Here is a 22,194-nt window from a genome sequence, read left to right as displayed (position 1 = left end):
GGTGGGGAGCCTCTTTCACACTTTTTACAATCGCCATAAGCTTTCCCCACACAAACAAAACATTACCGTACACACTAATCCAAACTTCCCTACAAATATCCGAGGTGAAACAAACATTTTCATTAACACAAAAAAATCGGATAAGAATATAGGAACACATTTTTGAAACGAATTAAACACAAACTCGACACAAAAACATTTTGGATAGTTAGGTGGGGAGCCTCTCACACTTTTTACATTTTTTCTTGAACGTGATCGCATTTCTCATATGTTACAGAAAACACGCTTGCACAAGCAGTCGCTATTGTTGTTTAATGACGTCATGAAATCACGCGTGATTTAAAACTTTTCCCAGCCAATCTCGCGGGATTTGTTTTCAAGGTCCAAAAAAAAGTTTAGGGTCCGGGGGTTTGAACTAGGGTAGGTCGGGTTACCGGAAACACACAATTTTTTTTTTTAGGCCTAACAGTTGGTGCTACACCAAACATTTAAAATACGGACAAGTTATTTTATTAACATTTCTAAAAATGCATTGCATAGCCCTTCTGCTTTTGAGCTGCAAGTGCCCATGTGGAATTATGCATACCTATATACTCCAAACATAGACATTGTAATCTCAGAGATTTTTAATATTAATTAATTCACTTTTTATTTTTTAGGGGAACGTCATATAAAAATACCTTGCAGAATTTTCGTTTTGTGCTTCAACAACAGCTTCTTGCTGCATTTTATAAACTTATTTTTCAAAATGCTAAAACAGCTAGTATAAGTACAGCCATATAAGAAGCTAATGACTGGATGATGTAAACTTATTTTTCAATTTATCAAAACAGCTAATATATGTAAACTACATAGGAAGCTGATGACATATAGCATTGAATAATCAAGATTAATCTCAACGATAGCTACTTATCGCTTTACACTTTTCAAAGTCTTTATTACAGGTAAGATAAAGAGTAAGCAATTCATCGATTATCAAGTTATCTACTGAAACATATTATTTCAACTCTGCTATTGGCAATTCTCATGATATTGTGTAATATTGTTCTCAATACTGTGACCAATAAATCTATACCAATTGTTATGCATTTAACATTTGGCAATAATTTTAATATTTCTCTGCTGGGAACGAGCATTTATTGAAATTTTGAGTAAAGTGAATCCTTTTCCGCCATGTCGATCGTACAATACCAACAAGGAGGATGAATGAACGTTTATGGTAATACAAAGAGAAGCAATTTGGAAGAGGTTTATAAAATGGTAAACGTTGCTTTATGCCGTATGATTAATCAAAGCAAACTGTTAACATTTGTCGGTAACAGCCTTTCTTCGTTAATTTTACAGTAACACGCGCCTAGAGGCAAGACTTGCTCTAATTTTCCTCGAACTTTAAACCATTGTCTTTCGAAATCAAGAATAAAAATCTGAAGGTCAATGTGCAAACTTTGGTGCTATGTGACCGATATTAGCGATATTCCAAAATGGCCGCCAATTCTGTGTTAACTCTATCAGGATTTTGAAACAAAACGATCCCACAAAAGCGGTAGATCAGAAAAGTGATTTAAACTTTGCAGAGTTTCGATATCTGTGCCCGAGCTGCATTCTACAGGCGATATGCATGTACTTCACCATATATGATGCATATTGGCCATGACAACTACTTGCGCGATGTTGCAACTCTTTATATCTATATCAATTGCAAACATTTTCTGAGCTTGTTCTCTCTTAAAACAAGGGGACATGAAGTATTCGTGTAAAAGTTAAATTCTTATCTTCTTCATTTCCCTGTCAGTAAGAAATATCTCTGTATCAGTTGATGCCAGATATCGTTACTTTGAAAGGCGGATATTTACAACCGACTTCAGAAGACGATAGTAAAGACGAAAGCAATATCAATTGACAGAAAATTCCTACCTTGCTTAGAGGTGATATTTTGAAGACTGTGATTACATACCTCTCAAAATGACTTGTAGTGTTGAACTTGATGTAGTTATTTAAAACCAAGTATCTGCCGTTATTTTGTCGTAGTGCCTGGTATTTTATGAAAATCAATATGGCTGACCACCAAGCGGAACAATGCCCAATTTAAGTGTCGTAGGTGCGGTCATTGAACAAAGTCCATGCATACCTTAATGTTCTTTGCCTAGTCACCTGACGAACTCACGCCATGGTAACTGATAAGATGATTTTAGAGGTAAACGCAAATTGTCTGACAGGTCAATCATGGCAAAATGAATTGGTGTAGTATACAGACGACCACCAATCAGACTGTAACTGCAAATAACTGATAATTTTCAGAAGCTGAACCAAACTTTTGGTGAGGGTGAAAGATATTTTCTTCATCCACATTTTGTAGTATTTCAAGCAATATCTTTCGAAAATCATGGCTTCCCAGCAACATCATATAAACCTAAACGAAATGCGAGTATATGCTTTGCCAGTAACACGGTCATGAAAATGCTTCATTTTTACCCTATACTATTTTAAAAATTTTGATGCTTTGACTTTTGACTTGAGTCAAAGGTCATAAAGGTCTAAAATGGGGTCCGAAAATTACAGGATTTTAGGTCTAAAATGGGCCCTGGGCCTTTTACATGCGGCTACACGTCCCTACCACGTCTCTGAACAAGTAATAAGCTTACCCCGGAGTACAGTTACATCTGACTTGTGCATAATAGGATTATCGAGTGTAGCAGCGCCACCAACCGTTGCATTTAATTATTCGGTTTGCATGATCCACTTCATAACTATTATGCGTTTGATAACCAAACGACTTTACGAAAAAGTGAACAATGACAGTGATGCTGGGACCAAACTTAATCACAAAGTAAATAAAACGTTGCCCTATTGGGAACTAGCTATTCCCGTCCTATCTCTAACAGTCAATGACTCTCATGTTTGTCGTTATGTAGCCAAAGTCCTTCTGTGTTCACTTCCCTTGTAGATTAGTTCAACCCTCTGAAGGTTTCAGCCAGCAATGATTTGTTGACAGTTAGTGGTCTAGATAGAATCAAAGGGTTTAGCAGCAAGTTACACTTTCGCTTTGTCATAAGTTCATGTTTCAAACACAGGTAAATTTTGTCACCACTATACTACTGACGATAAATCAGGGCTTCTTGAAGGGAGTTTAGGTTTCAAGAAACAATGTGTTGATGCATGGCACATACCAGCTTCTATTTGGTGAAGGACCATTGATGATAGTAGCCTAGATGTAATGCTGCTTCCCTGGGCCCTGAATGGGAGATCAAACAAGACTCTAATCTAGAAATGTTGGAAATTCTACACGCTATGTTGCTTCTGTGTACAGTTGCTACAACATTGATCTTGTGTTCCCTATTCAGCTCCAAAATGCATGTGTGAACTTTCATACACGTCAGAAGATGTATTAAGATCTGATGTTGTTGTAATTCGAGCATGTATAAATCACAGTCATTACCGAAAATAATTACTTACAACAATGTTCCAAACCTATGGTAACCTCCTATCATCCATGAATAATGAACAGTTAAATTATTACGAATTAATCGATTATCTTTGATTTTGAAGACAAACAGCTACCGCATTAAGTAAGGAATAAATCATCAGTGGCCTACGTCACATACGTGATGCTGCAGTTTCATATATTAACAAAGTTATATGTACAATTGAAGATATCTAAACATGTTAATGGACAGTGCTTAACGATAATAATAAAGAGTACTAGTCACCTATAAGGATCCCCGGTCTCCCGCTTAATGAATTTGTGAGAGCCAAAATGAATCGCCAGTTGAGAAGCAGATATTGGTTTGCTTGATGTGTTGTGGATGGAAATGGACGAAATTGTCATCGAAATCTGTCGATGTCAAAAGGCTTTAAATTGTTTAAAATGTTTGTATCTGGATCAACAGGAAAGTTTTAAGTAGTACTGGAGCCAAAAAAACCATGACGCCGTAAAACGCAGACGGAAACATACACTTGGTCTTTCAGCACAATCTGATACATATAATAAGAATGACAATTATTTGCAGTGAAATAATTTAAGAATACCTGACCAGAGAGACACATTGTTCGTGACGTATGCGTAGAGAGTGCAATGCTGTGCTGATGGTTATTGTCGGAACACAGCGAGCGTAAACAAACAGAGTTTCGACAAATATCGCGTCAGCTTACCCAATCGCTGCTCATTTTGGGAGCGAAATCAAATAATGAAACAGGAACAGACGATAGGGTAGAAGGTGAGTGGGTATTGGGGTTCAAATCCGGGTCATGGGACTCTTCATTTCAATTCCTGTCAAAGATTTCCAGCGCAGCTAGTTTAAGTTGTCAATATTATATTCCAACAAGTATTGATAGCTGGTACTCAACTTGTTATCCCCTCTGAGCTGCAGTTATCGAACGATGCAAAATAATTTTACTTTTTCTAGAGCTCGTATTTTATTGAGTAATAACTATGATTATACTCACAGGAATACTTATAAAAGATACATGTATTAAAATATCGGTCTTTATCCAGTGTTATTTGCCTCCAACATTGTTTTATATTTTTTTACATATTCTTTCAAATGGATTTGAAATTTATGTTTTTAGACTGACGATTGATTGAGTATTTTCATTTCACGTTGTTAATAACGTTCGAGACCACATGATATGCGAGTAAATTAAATAAGAGAATGGCATTAGATATGAAAGATTGTACAGACGAAGCCTAAAAGACGACAACAAATGATACCTCGGATCTCTGAATGGCCCCATTCATTATATTACAAAGGGGCGTGGCTGATAATTGTAAAGTTGGTTTTCATGTGAAAAACGAAATACAGTCTATCGTTTACATCTTTTAATATTCATCTTATTCTAGCCAAAATTTAGAAACATTTTATTTTGACTTGCTGACATTTTGAATAGCAGGCAGGTGCTCTAAAGGAACCTAGAGCGTAGGAAAATTATTGGACGTTTATTTTCAGTCACGCAAACAAATTTCAAAAGTGACGATTTGTCAACATTTGACATCTAACGTAGCCACTATACCTCACGAGCTATGACTAGGGAAAATGACTCCGAAGCCAAGGCCTTTTTTTAAAATTACCAATCATTTGGTCAACGTATGGGTGCAGTTTGTATGAAATCCGTTTTTATAAAAAGCTTGTTTGCAATTTTTCTTTCGACAGAATTAGGCATAAAAACGTTTTATTGTAATTTTAATTATAATACTATCTTTCCACTGTAATTTCTTTTCCTGTCTGTTGTCCATTTGCTATTTCATCATCAACCATGAGTGCGAGCATCAGAATTTTCAAGATATTAACTATTGGTGGTGAAAGTTGAAGGAAATAAAATCACATATTCATAATATGAACTTAGATTTTCATGATCAGTAGTTTTGTAAACGCGTGTTTAGTTATCCAAAGGAAAGTACAAGAAAGGAAATATCTGTGAGATTCTACAACTCTGTATAGGTTCAAAGTCAAATATTTCATTTCCAATGAAACCCACCTTTAACTGATTTAAATGCTGACATAAATTTTCATATTTCCCCAGTCATGTGTATAAAAGTATTGTGTATTGATGTTTCTCGGCCAACGATTATAAAATGTCTGCATTCCTTTGGAGCATGAAATCTGTTGAAGCGAACAAGGAAATTTAAAATCAAATTTCACTGTTGCATAAACCGGCACTCGGACTGAAACTTTTGTAAGATGTCGACGAGGTCAGTGACTGTTGACCTCTCGGCTGGTATCTCCATCCAGCATGACGTCATCAATTGATAGCTGTAAAAGAAGAGAAATTTGGGTAGCTTTTAAAAGACAACGTGACTTTAAACAAACGGCAAAATGCTACTGCGGAGTTACTACACTATTTAATCAAAAAACGTTATTTTTGTCTTTGGACACCAATGACTGTTGAAGAGACTTTGCTGTAGACAATTCACAGAAAACGTGAACCTAAAACGACTTGCAGCACTGACGTCATTAGGTTCAACTCACATGGATTCTGTACATCCTGACGGAATTTCCAGTCGATTTCCATTTTCAATGAATTCTTTGACGTCATCGTCTTCAAGAGTTTCATAAGGAATGTCACCTGACAGACAGCAGAGGTTTAATATCAATTACGTGATAAATAGACTTCAACATAGATTTACGTGCGTTCATTAGTCGTTTAGATTCTGTAGTCATTTCGCCGAAACTCCAAAGTATAAATCAGCAGAATGAGAAAAATCATAGAATCAGAAGAGGTGTAGAGAGACACAGTGTCTACAATTAATCAGACTACGTATCGTACTTCTTACTTGACTGTTATTAACATTTTGCTTCCGACATTATCTTAGATCACCATGACTATCGGCAAAGAGTTGTAGAAACTCAAAACTATTCCAGGAATAGTCACCTTTGAAACACCTTCATTTTTCCCGAACACGGAAAACTTGACCGAATGTGAATATGATAAAATTATTGAACCTACCGAATGAAAATATTTCCCAGAGGAGAACACCAAAAGACCAAACATCACTTTCTGCAGTATACGCGTTGCCTGACAGTACTTCCGGTGCTATCCATCTGATTGGTAAGTTACTCTGATCGGAGGACAATATCGTTATTAAAGCTATAATCTCCTTCCAAGTAACGTAAGACATTGTATGGCTTGTAGTTACAGCAACGGAGTGAAATTCCAATGAGAGAAAATAAAGAGAAACTTTCTGATACGATATATTGAGTTTGTGGGACGAGTATTTTGTTTTGTTTTGTTTTCGACTGATCAAAATTACGGTTGATCGTCAGTCAATGTAAACAAACAAACAAACAAACAAACAAACAAACAGATACAAACAAAGAAACAGTATCAGCACAGTGTTAAGTGCGTCAGGTGTCATTTATTTAAGGTTATTATTAGGTTCACTGCGTAGTGACATTACCTTCATCTTTTGTCTGTATCTTTGATCAGTAAGAACAGCACTTGACGAACCAAGACCAGAGAGTTTACACTTCCACTGACTGTCAACAACGATAGTCTTTGCCATAATCTCTCTATGGACGATCTAGAAATGAAAAGACTCAGAAATAGTTGTTATATATAATTATATGATTACCACACTCTATCAGTTTGAATAAATTTACTTAACAACATAGGTACAAAAACTAATAAAATTAAAGCATAACAACAAACGCTGACATCGTAATAAACGAAAATGAGAATGACGTATATCATCAAAGAAAGTTCAATAACACGTTCACAATTTCCATGATTTTGCTTGAGCAATAATACTTGTTTTATTGTAGTTTAAATGGGCCAGGTTCAAGGCTGTGAGTGGGATGGTCCCGGAACGACGCAACCTAACAGATGTTCACAGCTGGCTTCGACCTTAGAGCGTTCCCCAGCCTCCCTATCCCACTAGCTCCTGAATTTAATAATATTTCCTTTTTTTGCTCCGTCGTCTTTTGAATATGTATTTCTGTACGCATAGAGTGGTTGAAATCGGCTAATAGCCAGTCAACATTGTAATAAAGATGTTGACCTTTGACCCCAACACTTTTGTCTGTCAGTATGTTGTCAGTATAGGCATCATTTAAATGGTACACAAAGATCATCCTTTGAAAACTCAAGGAAAGTGTTTACCTCATTCTTTAAAAGACACTGCATACATTCTGCTGCAGTTACAGCGAACCTCACAAGATCAAGTTCATTGCTCTTCCGTTCATCAGTATCCCGAGTTTTCATACTTTCTATAAGGTTTCGTAACGATCCGTTGGGGGCGTACTCTATGATCATGTACAGAGGATCTAAAAATGAAAGGTGTTGTTTGACAAAGAAATTAGCTTCTTACACGACATTCTTGAAAAGTCACGATATTTTAAAATTTGATATTTCCAAGATTTAGTCTTAAAGGTGTACTGTCACCTGTTCCAATTTTGCCACAGTTACCATGGAAAGAGAAAATCTAACCAACCACATATTTTAAGCGGGTGGCCGCTTTTTAAAAACAGCGCCCCCATATGGGCATTTTGAACACCAAGGAAAGCACCCTTTGACCGTATATGGGCATATTTAGATTACAGGTGACTGTATATCTTTAAACACGGAACCTATGCAATTGAAAGAAACATTTTTAAAGTTAAATCGGAATAGATTTGTTAATTTCACTATGCTTGAAAAATCAATTTATCCTTTGTGGTTCTGTTGCGTTACAGATATATACTAGTGCCAGCTAATCAAAACACGATTACTGAGTAATTGACAAGCTGTAGGATTAGACTTTAAAATTATGGTGAAAAGAAAATAGTCTATATCAAATCCTACCTTCCTCAGTGCAACAGCCTAGAATTCGTATCACTCTCTTCACTTGAGACAGCGTCCCCATCACCTCTATTTCCTGTTTGAAGACACTGTTATCTCCTGTAAAGATAGTGACCTTGAGAATTATACTAACATTTGTTACCCTAGAGTTCGATCGATATACGGGGTAGATTATACGATATTCCTCGAAGTTCAAAAAGGTTTACCTTTGGCAACTTTGATGATGACGTCACTTACTCCATCTTTGCCGCCAATAAACCAGGCTTCTCCCTTCACTATCTTACTGAATTGTCCCTCGTTTAGCGTCTCCTTTAGAAACAGGCGATTTCTTGGAAATTCCAAAATGGCGTCACCAGCCTTTAAGTAGTCATCTCGTTCCTTCACACAATCTTCAAGACTTACGTAAGTAGGTTCTGTATGTATGTTTATATACTCAGGACTCTCAGCTACATCATTGCCACGAATTCGTAACTGTGTGGAAAACATCGTTAACAAGGGTGGAAGGATCACCAGGCTTCGAGGTTAATATGAATTTCATTACCAACTCTTCCTTGTGAACGACCAATCAATAAAAGTGTTGATTTTCAAGCTTTATGAATACCAGTAGTTATGCGCTAATACATGTCCTTTGTTCTTTGCATAATGCTAAATACTCTTAAAGAAGCGAAGAAACTTTTAAATAATAACATAACCAATAAACTATTTACATTATTCTGTTGGCACAATCTTACATACGTACCACCATTAATTTCTCTTTCTTCTTATCCCCAATAAATAATTTTTAATGTATAGCGCCACCTACGATTCTTTTTAAGTCTACAATTTGAAGTACTATTTTGGTTTCTATATTTTACTGATTACACAGCACTCAATGGTTGGTACGTTGCTTGCACAGAATCAATCTGGCAAACCGAGATTTCGAGATGACGTTGTTTCTTTGATGATCGCCTCAATAATTGTTCCTAGTTATCTTTCGGTGTGCATCAGGCGTCGTTTTCTTTCATTCTATGCAACTTGCATGGCTTTGCCGTGACATGGTTCACCCAATGAGAAAGTTACGAGATGACTAAAGATAAAGCATTGTCGTTTCCTGTTAATGTTAATTTCATAAAAGATATTCTCCGTCGCTGATCTAACGATGCAGACAAACAATAAGCGTCATATTCATTAAACTGCTTACTGTATATTCTCTTTGGTAGAATATGTTAGTAAAATTGTCGCTTGTGTACATTTAGATTTTTCACATTGACACCCTTTCTCCTTTTTTGGCTTAAAATACTAAAAGTTACAAGAAATAATAATGTCATTGCCTCAAAACTATCCACTATCTTCTGGCCGTACCTCAAAACGTACATCTAGCGTCGTACTATGTTTGCCATGGAGTCACTTCATTCGTATGTTCTGTGCCCAATAATGGCACACAGCAATAAGTCTCCTGTACACTGGCCAGACTGTAAACTATCTAGCTCCGCCTAAATGGATCACGTACGGTCTCGAGTGACGCATTCATTAAGGGCGGAGTCTTTTCACAGCAAAATGAGAAGCTTTATAGCTTTGACAGCAAATCAGAACACGTAGCTAGAATAAAGTTATATAGCAGGATACCAAAGAATCCACATTGCAGTAACATTGTCTTGCGTTTCTATTTTAGAATCAATAAATCAATTGAATTGGCTGAAGCTTCACAAGGCTATGTTGGTAATATAATTACCTGACATAGAAACGATGACAGACGAAGACCTCTGTGCCACAGGAAAATAACCATCATAACAATCATGGCAAACAAAATTGCCGATAGGCCTCCCAGAACAACCGACACAGTGATGCTGCACTCACAGGTTTCACCGGGAGTATCTAAAACGAAGGTAGGAATATTAACTGTTTACACACAGCGGAATCGCTGCACACATTGTTCTGTTTATTTTTTCGCACTTTTCCGTTTTATCAAGTCTGATCAAACTTTTCAAAAGATTATCGAAAGGAAGGTTACATCCGTCGCTATTTTGAATCAATTTTAATCACCAGGAGTGTCTTTGCGTTAAATAAAAGAAACAAGGTTTACAGACTGTAGAATTATTTCACAAACAGTAATAACATAAAGGCACTGTTCGCGATCCATTGGATCGCCTTTGTTCTAGTTTGTAAGAGGATTGTGGAGGTGTGATAGCCTTTTGTATTCCATTTAAATTGTAATCTAATGAGTAAATTTTCTGATGAGACAATTTGATGCCAACAGAGGCCTGTAAGTTTCATGCATCCTGCAATCTTCGCACAGAAGACTTCTGTCTGAAGATTGCAGAATGCATGAAACTAAAGCAACATACATCACCACTTTGCACCTTAAGCGATCAGTGCAATAATTTATAATGCTCTGCTTTCCGCATCGAGCACTATGATTTCCCACTAGGACATCAATGCGATATATATATATATATATATATATATATATATATATATATATATATATATATATATATATATATATATATATATATATATATATATATATATATATATATATATATATATATATATATATATATATATATATATAATATATATATAATATTAACTTGGGTTGAAACACACTACCACACCTGGTTGTTAGGTTCCAAACGTATTTATTATACCTCAAACACAACGTTTCGCTCTAAATTTAGAGCTTCTTCAGGTGTTTTCTACAATAAAAAGTACGAACATGAAAATTACAATGGTTGAATTGTGTAGGAAAACGAGCAATGTACAGTTATAACTGTAAAAATCTGGAAATGTACATGAATGACAGGAGAGACTAAAAATTACAATGGTTGAATTTTATAGAAAAACGAGCAATGTGGAGTAACAAGTATCTGAAAATCTGTAAATGTACATAAATGAAAGGAGAGAGACTAACCTCGAGGTTGTGACTACGGTCAAAACTGTCTGGACCTACGCCGAGAGCTGGAAATTGGCGCGCTGAAGTCCGGGGGGGGTCCCTTTAAATACTCAAAAGCTGTATGTGGGGGCGCTGTTAAATGCTATGTAAATTTTGGGCGAATGTTTAGGCCAGCTGGAGACAGTGTGTCAAGTTTTTTGATCCATTGTGATTCTAATGTTTGCGTAGAGTGTCATCCTGTTTATTGACTTGGATGATGCCAATTATTGAAACATCACTGATACTGTGTTGATCAGAATTAAAATGTATGGCGACCGGGGTATCTTTTTTATGACGCACTGAGGAGAGGTGGCTATTGAAACGAAGTCTGAGAGATTTTTTAGTTTCCCCGACATATTGTTTATGGCAGCGTTGGCATGTGAAGAGGTATACGACGTTTTTTGCTGTTGCAGCTGATGGCATTTCTGATTGTGTATGTTTTCTTGTTGACTGTGCTTTGGAACTGTGATGTATTAAGGGTATATTTGCAAATGTTGCAACCCCTCGTAGATTGACATTTGGTGAAACCGGGGCTGGATTCACCGGCGTTGTTAATATTAGAGCGGATAAGGAGGTCTTTGAGGTTGACATTGCGTCGATATGATATAATTGGCATGTTAGGGATGGCTTCTTTACATCTTGATGACTTATGGAGTGTTGGGAGGTTCGAGGACATGATGAATTTCAAGTTAGGGTGACGGGGATTATATGTCGAGACTAGTGGGATTCGACAGTCTCCCTGTTTGTTTTTGTACTGAAGGAGAGCCGGCCTGGGGATTGATTTCGCTCTATTTATTTGTTCTTTGACGAGGTTGTGAGGGTAATCCCGTTCAATCAGCGATTGTTGTAGAATGTTGAGGCGCGCATCACGCCATTCTGGCTCCGAACAAATGCGACAAATGCGTATTGCCAGGCCGTAGGGGACACCTAGTTTCATATGTCTGGGGTGTGCTGACTGAAAATGTAAATATTGATGGGTATCAGTTGGTTTTTCGTACAAGTCTGTCATGATTTTGCCATTGTCATCGGTGTGGACTCTAACATCTAAAAATGGAATGGAAGTTTGAGAGTACTCCATGGTGAATTTTATTGTTTTGTGGAATGAATTGATGTAATTAAAGAATTCTATGATGAAGTTCAGATTTGCCGTAAACAAACTGTAAATATCATCAATAAATCTATGCCAAAACCAGGGTGACACTGTACTGGATGCCTCCTTAAGTAGTTTGCTCTCCAGGTCACCCATGAAAATGATTGCATAACTGGGGGCCATTTTCTGGCCCATGGCTGTGCCGTGAATCTGCAAATAATGTTGACTGTTGAACACAAAGTTGTTGTTATATAGAACAAGTTTCAAAAGCGTATTATAGTGGAAGTTGGTGGAGTTTTGTTTTCTCTTTGATCTAGTGCTCTTTGACATGCCGCAATGCCTTCCTCGATAGGTATGTTTGGGTACAGCGATACAACATCGAAAGTAACCATGGTACTACCGGGAGGGATTTGTTCCAAATTTTGAAGTAACTGTAAAAAATGGGTAGTATCTTTGACATATGATGGTAAATTAGCAGCTAATGGTTGCAGATGGTAATCGATGTACTCAGAAATACCCTGTGTAGGATGGCTTATTGTAGAAATAATCGGTCGAAATGGAATACCCTTTTTATGAATTTTAGGTAACATATAAAATGTTCCTGGGCGAGGGTCACTACAAATTAAGAAATCACGAGTCTGTTTGGTGATATTACCTTGTTGATACTCGTCATTTATAGCAGCTTTGATAGCAGTGTTGATCTTATTTGTTGGGTCCGATTTGAGTCTCTTGTAGTGTTCTTTATTGTCCAGAATCTTATTGGATTCTGTGATGTAATGCTCTTTATCCATGATCACTATGGCTCCACATTGCTCGTTTTTTCTATAAAATTCAACCATTGTAATTTTTAGTCTCTCCTGTCATTCATGTACATTTCCAGATTTTTACAGACTTATAACTCTACATTGCTCGTTTTCCTACACAATTCAATCATTGTAATTTTCATGTTCGTACTTTTTATTGTAGAAAACACCTGTAGAAGCTCTAAATTTAGAGCGAAACGTTGTGTTTGAGGTATAATAAATACGTTTGGAACCTAACAACCAGGTGTGGTAGTGTGTTTCAACCCAAGTTTCTTCTATATATATATATATATATATATATATATATATATATATATATATATATATATATATATATATATATATATATATATATATATATATATCGAAGTATTAGTATTCCGATGTGATCGAAGCTTAAGCAGAACATTATATATACTGACACAAATTACTTCAAGTACAAAGTAATGATATCTCTTACTTAAGTTTCTTGCATATATATATATATATATATATATATATATATATATATATATATATATATATATATATATATATACAGATAAACAGATTACTTCAAGTACAAAGTAATGAAATCTATATACTTAAGTTTCTTGTTAATATATTTATATATATATTATATATTATATATATATATATATATATATATATATATATATATATATATATATATATATATATATATATATATATATATATATTGAAGTATACAGATGTCCTCGAGGGAAATTACAGTGCTCAATGCAAAAAGCAGAGCGTTATAAATAAACAGATACTTCAAGTACAAGTAATGAAATCTGAAATCTATTACTTAAGTTTCATGCATCTTGCAATCCTAAACTTCACAAGATCTTCAACAGAAACACAATTAAAGTGAGTTATAGCTGTATGAGGAATATGGCAAGCATAATCAAATCGCACAATAAGAGGGTAATCTCCGGAGAACAGCGTAAGGACCAACCAGCTGATTGCAATTGCAGGGTTAAGTCGGCATGCCCCCTGAAGGGTAACTGTCAAGTCAAAGGCGTGGTGTACAAGGCCAACGTATCAACGGAGGGCAACGGAGAGAGGGTTTACATCGGCCTCACTGATAACACCTTCAAGACGCACTACACTAATCACATGAAGTCGTTCCGCAACGAGAGATACAAAAACGACACCGAGTTATCAAAATATGTATGGAACTTAAGAAATAAGGGGCAAGACTTTGACATTTCATGGTCAATCATTGATAAAACATTGAGCTACTCTAACATGAACAAGCGATGTAATCTTTGTATATCAGACAAACTGCATATTATCAATGCTGACAAATCTACACTGTTAAACAAACGCTCTGAGTTGGTTTCAAAATGTCGCCACCAAAACAAATATTATTTATCGAATTTTAACACTACCTACAAATAGAATGGTTCGTCCCGATCATATATGTAAGAGTGTCGAGCTAGTAATCCTTTCACTCTATCTGAGGATTGCAAGATGCATGAAACTTAAGTAATAGATTTCATTACTTTGTACTTGAAGTAATTTGTTTATATATATATATATATATATATATATATATATATATATATATATATATATATATATATATATATATATATATATATAATATATATATACAAATAAACATATTACTTCAAGTACAAAGTAATGAAATCTATTACTTAGGTTTCATCTGAGGATTGCAGGATGCATGAAACTTAAGTAATAGATTTCATTACATTCTACTTGAAGTAATCTATTTATTTATAACGCTCTGCTTAGCATTGAGCACTGTAATTTCCCGCGAGGACATCTGTATACTTCGATATATATATACAATGACAATTTTTCTATGTTGTAATTATTATGTTTTGAGACAAGGTCACGGAAAATATCGCTTCAATATGTTCAAGTCTATTTATAAGTCGCTTTCGTAAATCCAACCTTAGCTAATTGGTGTAACCTATGACTTTGTTTTCCTCGGCCAATCATATCGTACTCGTCCAAAGACTAATCCAAGACACAAAAATCACATCTCAAACTCATTACTAAAGAGGGACTTCTGAAGCAAATTTTACATAACCTGGAAGTTATATTTTCAGTCTCTTTGTCTCAAAATATAATTAAATCATAGATCAGGTGCTACCAGGATGCATCGCTCTCGTCCGTGTCGAAACATCTTGCTTTCTTTGAAAGAGATTTTTCCAGAAAGTGTGCGGTCGGCCGGAAGAGAGCCCCACAGAGCAGTCTGGGTAATCGATGCAGTCCCTGGCCACTCTAACATAAATCCCAAGGCGAATCTTTTGGCAGGGAAGAACAATTTTATCTCTTTGTTCGTTAGGAATACATCTTGTTCACATACGGATTGAAAAATATAACAATCAATAGATCGTCAATCGTCAACCGTCATGTCAACATCACTATATCACATGTATGGTGGAATAATTTGCACTTATATGTACCCTTGTAATGTAAATGTTTTACTTAGAGCTCGTTTCATTTGTAATGAGCAGAGACGCAAAAGAATGCGAATATTTACGTCGATCGATATGCAGCTTATCACATGTATGCGTCATCAATTTGACATGTCGTTTGAGCAGCTCAAGATACGTTTGTCGTAACAAGCGCATACTTGTAGTTTGCCAATTATATATTGATTTGTTCTTCGAGCTACTCTTTTTCGGACTTAGAATATTGACGATATCCGTACACAAAGGTGATCTGCATTTCTCAAAATGAACTGTGCCGGCATTGTTAACGATAAGGTAATAACGAAGTAAACTTACGTTGCACATTCATTAAAATCTGTACACTTCTTGGCTTTACGCTTTTATATTGAAATGCTTGACACTTTAGATAGTGCAGGTCATCAGAAGCGTTAAATAGGTAAAGAAGAAGACTTGCTGTGTCGTAGAGTTTGGTATCATAGCCAGGTTTTGTCTTCATGTTTTCACTAAAACGTGTGATGTCATTGTCTCCTGTTTGCCTCAATACATCAGTTGGGGGTTTCCCGGATGTTGCTTTGCAAGAAATGATATCCCCGGTACCAGATTTGACAGTTGTTTTGTTTCCTAAGTTATTAATGGTAACACTTATCACTTGATCTGAAAGTAGTACACAGCATAATAACACAAAGAATGCACTGTTCATATACGGATGGAGTAAATTGATTGAGATAGCACTCTGGTTTATCTCTCCTACTATATTAGTTCAGTTTGTTTTATTTTCTCAAATTATCGAATACACTGCCAAGAGTGCAAAGCTTTGAAATATTTTAATATATCTTTAAGGGATAACGTAAAATTCCTGGTACAGGATTATATTTAAAGATATATATATATATATATATATATATATATATATATATATATATATATATAATATATATATATATATATATAAGGTCAACGTTCACTAGCAAATCATACGTTCATAGAATAATAAAGACTAAATCGAACTCACTTAACACAATAAGTCTTGCATGAGGAGTTGTAGGTCGACCATCGGTAAAAGGCCAGCAGTCATAGTGTGCATCGTCATCCAATGTTGCTGATCTCACAGTAAGTTTGAAGAAATCATTGGCTTGTCCACTCTTTTCAATGAGATATCTGTTTCATAATCGCCTATATATGTACAACTTTTACCGGAATTATAACACTGTCCAATGGCAGACCAGAGTGTTACCACTATTTTTACTTCTTCCCCAAACAACGGTTTGCAGATGATCACCGACATCCCAGATAACAGAACAGGTGAATGAAGCAGACATTCCTGGTTTAACGTACAACACGTCCGTTGGTCCAACAACTCTCATATCGGCGTATGAGTGAAAAACAACTGGATAAATATAAGAGTTATACTCGCAGTAAAGAAACTTATATAATACTTAAATATGAGATATTTATACTTAAACATACACAGTTATGTGTGTGATTTTATAATTCGTTCCACACTAATAATTGATGCTATATATCATTCGGCTACACTCGAAACATGAGTCATAAAATATACATTTGTAATATACCTGATCGCGAAATATGTCGAACGAAGTAATCCAGTAAGTAATCCTATATCTAGGATTTCAGAAGATGTATAATTTACGGGGGTTCTGAGCTTATTAACCACGAGAGAATTGTTAGATTAAAAAAGGTGAAGTTCTTGTCTTGAAACCTTAAAACCTAGACTTGGTTCAAGTCTGTGATTTGTGAACGTTTAAGTGGGGAAAACGCGATGATTTGTGTTCTGTTTTAATGTGAAACGCATGAGTGGGGTGAACGCGATGAGTGGGGTGAACGCTGTACAGGGGAGTTTCTCCAGGAATCAATGAATCCGGCGGAAACTAACTCACGACTGCGCAGACTCAAAGGTAACGCGTTCAATCGCTAGGAAACCCTGGCCTGGGCTGCCAAATTCCAAACACTAGTAGATTTGTATGAAAAAAGGAGAGACACATGAGAAACTACTGCAAATGATGTTATTCTTAGAAATTCACCGACTTGAACCAAGTCTACTTAAAAGCTGATTCAATACCAAATTGAAATACATGTTAAACACGATTTATGTTATACCCTCGTTAGTCAGGAATACTTTTTGTGCGTACACAGACTGAAAAGAGGACGGATCGATAGCTATGTACATGCGCAAATGCCAACACCGTTTTACCACTTTATGGTGAAAAATGTATCATTTATGAATGCCTGTACAACATTTGTTAATGTTTCGGTTAGGACTCGTTTTCATTTCTATAAGCAGTGATGTCAAACAATGCGAATATTTACGTCGATCGGGCTGATTCTTATCACATTAGTGTGGGTCAACTACTTGACACATCGGCTAAAACATCTCGTTTATGTTCGTGCAAGCAAATAGGGTCTGGTGTTTAGCCAATAAAATGTTGTGGTATTCGAGCCACTCGCCGTCTTAGAATATTGGCGATAGCCATTCAGTTTGGTTATATACGTCGAGTACGACTCGAATTGCTAGATTGGAGAGGAAAACGAACATTTGTGAAGTACAAGTTGCACAAATTACTACACGTAACAACTCCCATAGATGGAAGATATCAGTTATGCTAAAACTTGGCATGATATGACTACAATATTATGAATACATACTTACCGCACCACATCATTAACAACAGTGTTACAATGACAGACATGATGTTAGATGGTTCCCTAAAAACGGGTTCTTCGGGTAAAAATAAGCATCACATTCTGGCTTCGAATCGTAGCGTGATTTAAAATGTCACCTGCATACTGTGACTGGTTTGCTCGATGTAAGTGCGTGGGGTAACCTTTCGGTCCAGTCAAATTAGTTTTGTAGATAATACAATACAAAAGCAATGAGTGCCATTTTAAGGTAAACTATTTTCCTCTCGTATAAAAGGTATCGAAACTGCATTCCATGTTGTCAGCGATGACGGCGAAGTTGTACTGTGTATTGCTGACAATATGTGAACAGATCCGAAAATATATTGGTACCATATCAGACAAGACTTTTGTGGTTTAGAAACTTAACTATGTTGTGACACTGACTAGTAGTTACGTAGTGTTTACGATGTGTATACATAGAAACTTGTTAAAACAGGTGCGACTTTTGAGTATCGTATTTTATCTAATAAGCCCACAGTCCAAAGTATCATTCATGTGATTTCGATATACTTGGTAACTCAACGTTGTCTTTCTATGATCTCATCGGATCACTTACAGGCAGAATTTGCAAACACTCTGCTATGATCGATTCCCCAAGTGGACTATACATTCAATATTTCGTACGTACATTTCGTGACATTTTCTTAGTCAATTTCAATGGATCTCACAATGTTTGACTGGACGTAGCATGCGTTGAATAGGACTAGGAGGAAGGAGGGCGCTCTCCACGAATCGATGCAATCGATGTCAACACGTCCGCTTAAAATCAATGGGAAACTGTAACGAAACAAACCTAACAAATACATTTTTAATGGAGATTAAAAAGTAACATACACTTTGGAATGCCCACATTGTTGGTGAATTTATTGAAACAAGGAATATTTTCTCCTATTAAAAGGCTGTGTGAATCTTCGTTTGGAAAGAACAGTGACTAAGGCCGTGTAATTGTTGAAAATACTTTATGAAGATATTGTTTTGATTATAACACATGATAAGTAGTTTCGGGTTGCTCGGCATTCTTGTGTTATTGGTTAATTGAATTTGATAACATGCTTAATGGTTTTGAAATCAGTGTTTTGTCAAGCCATGGTTGTGCAAGCCCTTATAAAATACCAAAACCTTATCGTCTAATGATGATTTGAACAACATTCCATCGATAATTATCTATATTAATCCTTTCTTATATCGTAGCATTTAAACAACGAAATAAATTAAACTATTTAGGAATATTTGGCACACGCTTACATGGCATTGACATGGTCTTTTTGTCATATTTTTCTATGATCATCAACATTTGATGGTGCTAGTGGATCGCAAGAAATAAATGTTGAGAAATATGAACTCCGGGGCGCCCTGGAGTTCATATTTCTCAACGTTGTGTTACTTTTCACCATCAATAAACTTACACACACATCTCTGAAAACTTTTCAGGCCGAAACAATTGCTATGATGCCAATGTTAAGTCAACATTTTTTATTATATGATCCTCATAAGAAAATCTTATTCATTTCATGGTTGCGTTTCTTTCCTTTAGAGTTTGCTATGTACACAATTCATGAGTAATGACACGCGTTCTCATTGAAAGCGAAACTGTTGAATGATGAAGAAACGATAGCGCAGCAAAGAAATATACAATGCAAGAGCCGAGGTACATGAATATTCCACATTGATTAAGGGTCATTAGCATAGAATTTTAATACCGAAACAATGCTCATTAGTGTAATCTGCATATTTGAATATCATTATACCTCGCATCTTGCACTAAAAGCAAAGAAACAGCCAAACGCATATATGGATGACTTACTTTATATTGTTTTGATCTTTTGTTCATTACATTAAATACCTCATCGGAATGAAGAAACCTTTAAAATTCAACGTGGTTATTTCGTCAAAAGAACTTGTACACATTGGTTAAAATAAAAGAATAACATTGGCTTGTACTGAATTGTAAGACAGGAGACAAAAATTCGTAAGGAGATTGGACCTCTGTGAAATTGAATTTCTGCCGATATCTATACATCAATCATCTCAATGACAAACGATTGCATCAAACGAACTAGTTGCAAGTGGACATTTTCGATTGATTTGTGTAAATATTGATTTGTTGTCAAAATCTTAAAAACTTTGCATTGGTTCCATATGTACACATTCTTGTTGACATCAAAGATATTTTTGTAAGTAAGACATCCGCTGCAAGCTGTCAACAATGACGTGAAACAGCAAACGATCTTTTTATTTCATGGACTTTGCATTGTATCGTCTTCTGGCAGTGACGAGGTCAGTGGCATTTAATCTCTTGGCGGGTATCTCCGTCCAGCATGACGTCATTAACTGATATCTATTATTGCCGTAGCTATACAATGCCGACAGATTCTTGATTTTTCCATTGATTTGCATACTACAATTAGTTTTTCCTCCTACTATTGCAAATTTAATGGGCAAAAAACTAAATTAAATAATTTAATTATACAGTGCCGCGAACGAAGCTGTTCTTGCAAAAAAAGTGTTTGCATGCAGTTTTTCAGTGAGCGGGCAAAATTAAAAACCAATTAGCTGGCGGGGTGAAAAAGTCAATATTTATAGTGGGCGGGGAAATCTTTTTTTTTACTTTGGGAGGGAGAAAATTTCTTGCAGTGCTTGCAAGAAAATCGGTTTCAGTAAAAAATCAATATTAGCTTCCTTTAACAATTCTTGAGAAAAATGTAAGTAATCAACTAAATAAAAGTGGACGTGAGTTTCAGTGGTGAGGAGATGGCAGGGGGATGCTTGAACTGTGGTGGGGAGTGGGGAGCAGGCAGACCATAGATACTGGAGGGCAGTGGGCATCAAAATTCAGTGGGAGGGCATATTTTCCCCATTTGCTAGTGGGAGGACAGTTACGAACAGCTCAACTTTCTCAGGTCAAGTCAAAAAATATGTAAAATCAGTATATCGGCCTTCGAAACATGTTTTGTGACGATTTTGTAAAATTGACGAATTTTACCAGTTTACGGCATCTGTAATAGGGCTGTAATACACGCCTGAATGTTATGCTGAGCGCAGGTCGGCTCAGTGATACGGTGTATTCGCTCGATGGGCGTCACCTCGTTTTGTAGATCGTAGAGAGCGCGGGATCGTTGCCTGGCAACTGTTTATGGTCGCGTGGGGATCGAGAGCTGAACTGATGTAGCTACGAAGCTACCCAGCCCAATGACTAACAATTAATCAGCTTAGAACAAGATCTACGGATTAACCGAAAAGGTGAGAGTGTTCTATTGATGGCTGAATATAGAAAAAAAACGGAATTATCTCCATTAGTTTCTCTGCCTTGCTGAACTTCGTTCTTGACAATAATAAATTGCCTTATTATTATTGTTCGATATTTTAAGCTTCCAGACGTGAGGATGGTAAGGAAAACGATGGTACATTTCAAATTTCCACAAAGTCAATTACATGATAATAAGGACAAGATCGCAGTTTATCCCTTAGTCTGTACGATCATAGCCATGCTTTAGTCGGAGGCAAGGGCGTTATAAATGTCAGATAAGCTAGATCTTTACTTATAAATGCACGAAGTACTTGACAGCAGGTCTGTTTCAAAACAAACCAAATGACAACAAAGTTACTGAACTTAATGTCTGTCGTGGCAAGGACTTTATATATGTTCCATTCTGTTCGCCTTAAGTTCTGACTATATTCAATTTGGCAAAAGTATTTCGAGAATCAATTTTCCACGTTTGGTGGAACTTGATTCTCCAATATTATGGTCTTGTTTAAAAGTGTTTCTAGTCGGAGCAAGGTGCAAGTATAATGTGTTATAAAAAGCAAAAGAATAGTGTTTGAATAACTCTCTCTCTCTCTCTCTCTCTCTCTCTCTCTCTCTCTCTCTCTCTCTCTCTCTCTCTCTCTCTCTCTCTCTCTCTCTCTCTCTCGTTGTTACTGACATCTATCATCAGCTTTCAATACTTTTTCAACGTGTTATTTACCGTAGTCATAATTCAT

At 36.1% G+C, this 22,194-nt stretch overlaps 3 protein-coding genes and 1 long non-coding RNA gene across 5 annotated transcripts in view; 1 reads left to right on the top strand and 3 right to left on the bottom strand.

Annotated features, from left to right (window-relative positions):
* Positions 1–22,194, bottom strand: part of LOC139125244 (centrosomal protein of 63 kDa-like) — a 513,301-nt gene that overhangs the window by 95,710 nt on the left and 395,397 nt on the right. The window lies entirely within an intron of this gene.
* The window catches only part of LOC139125260 (uncharacterized), a 172,141-nt gene that overhangs the window by 44,223 nt on the left and 105,724 nt on the right, over positions 1–22,194 (top strand). The gene's annotated exons all lie outside the window — the stretch shown is intronic.
* On the bottom strand, positions 5,358–7,009 carry LOC139125255 (ephrin type-A receptor 8-like). Its single transcript, XM_070691352.1, has 4 exons — positions 6,893–7,009; positions 6,442–6,553; positions 5,964–6,060; positions 5,358–5,747 (listed from the first exon to the last, which is right to left on the bottom strand). Exons 1-4 carry the CDS (start codon positions 6,995–6,997, stop codon positions 5,633–5,635), a joined length of 429 nt encoding a protein of 142 aa, XP_070547453.1. The 5' UTR covers positions 6,998–7,009; the 3' UTR covers positions 5,358–5,632.
* Positions 7,540–16,650, bottom strand: LOC139125144 (proto-oncogene tyrosine-protein kinase receptor Ret-like). The gene is made up of 6 exons (XM_070691249.1): positions 16,526–16,650; positions 15,850–16,167; positions 9,983–10,125; positions 8,478–8,742; positions 8,275–8,370; positions 7,540–7,757 (listed from the first exon to the last, which is right to left on the bottom strand). Exons 2-6 carry the CDS (start codon positions 16,007–16,009, stop codon positions 7,540–7,542), a joined length of 882 nt encoding a protein of 293 aa, XP_070547350.1. The 5' UTR covers positions 16,010–16,167; positions 16,526–16,650.

This window comes from Ptychodera flava (genome assembly GCF_041260155.1).
Source record: "Ptychodera flava strain L36383 chromosome 3 unlocalized genomic scaffold, AS_Pfla_20210202 Scaffold_25__1_contigs__length_14229661_pilon, whole genome shotgun sequence".
NCBI classification, from domain to species: Eukaryota; Metazoa; Hemichordata; class Enteropneusta; family Ptychoderidae; genus Ptychodera; species Ptychodera flava.
Note: the sequence above shows the minus strand (reverse complement) of the source record. Positions and strands in the feature narration are given on the sequence as shown.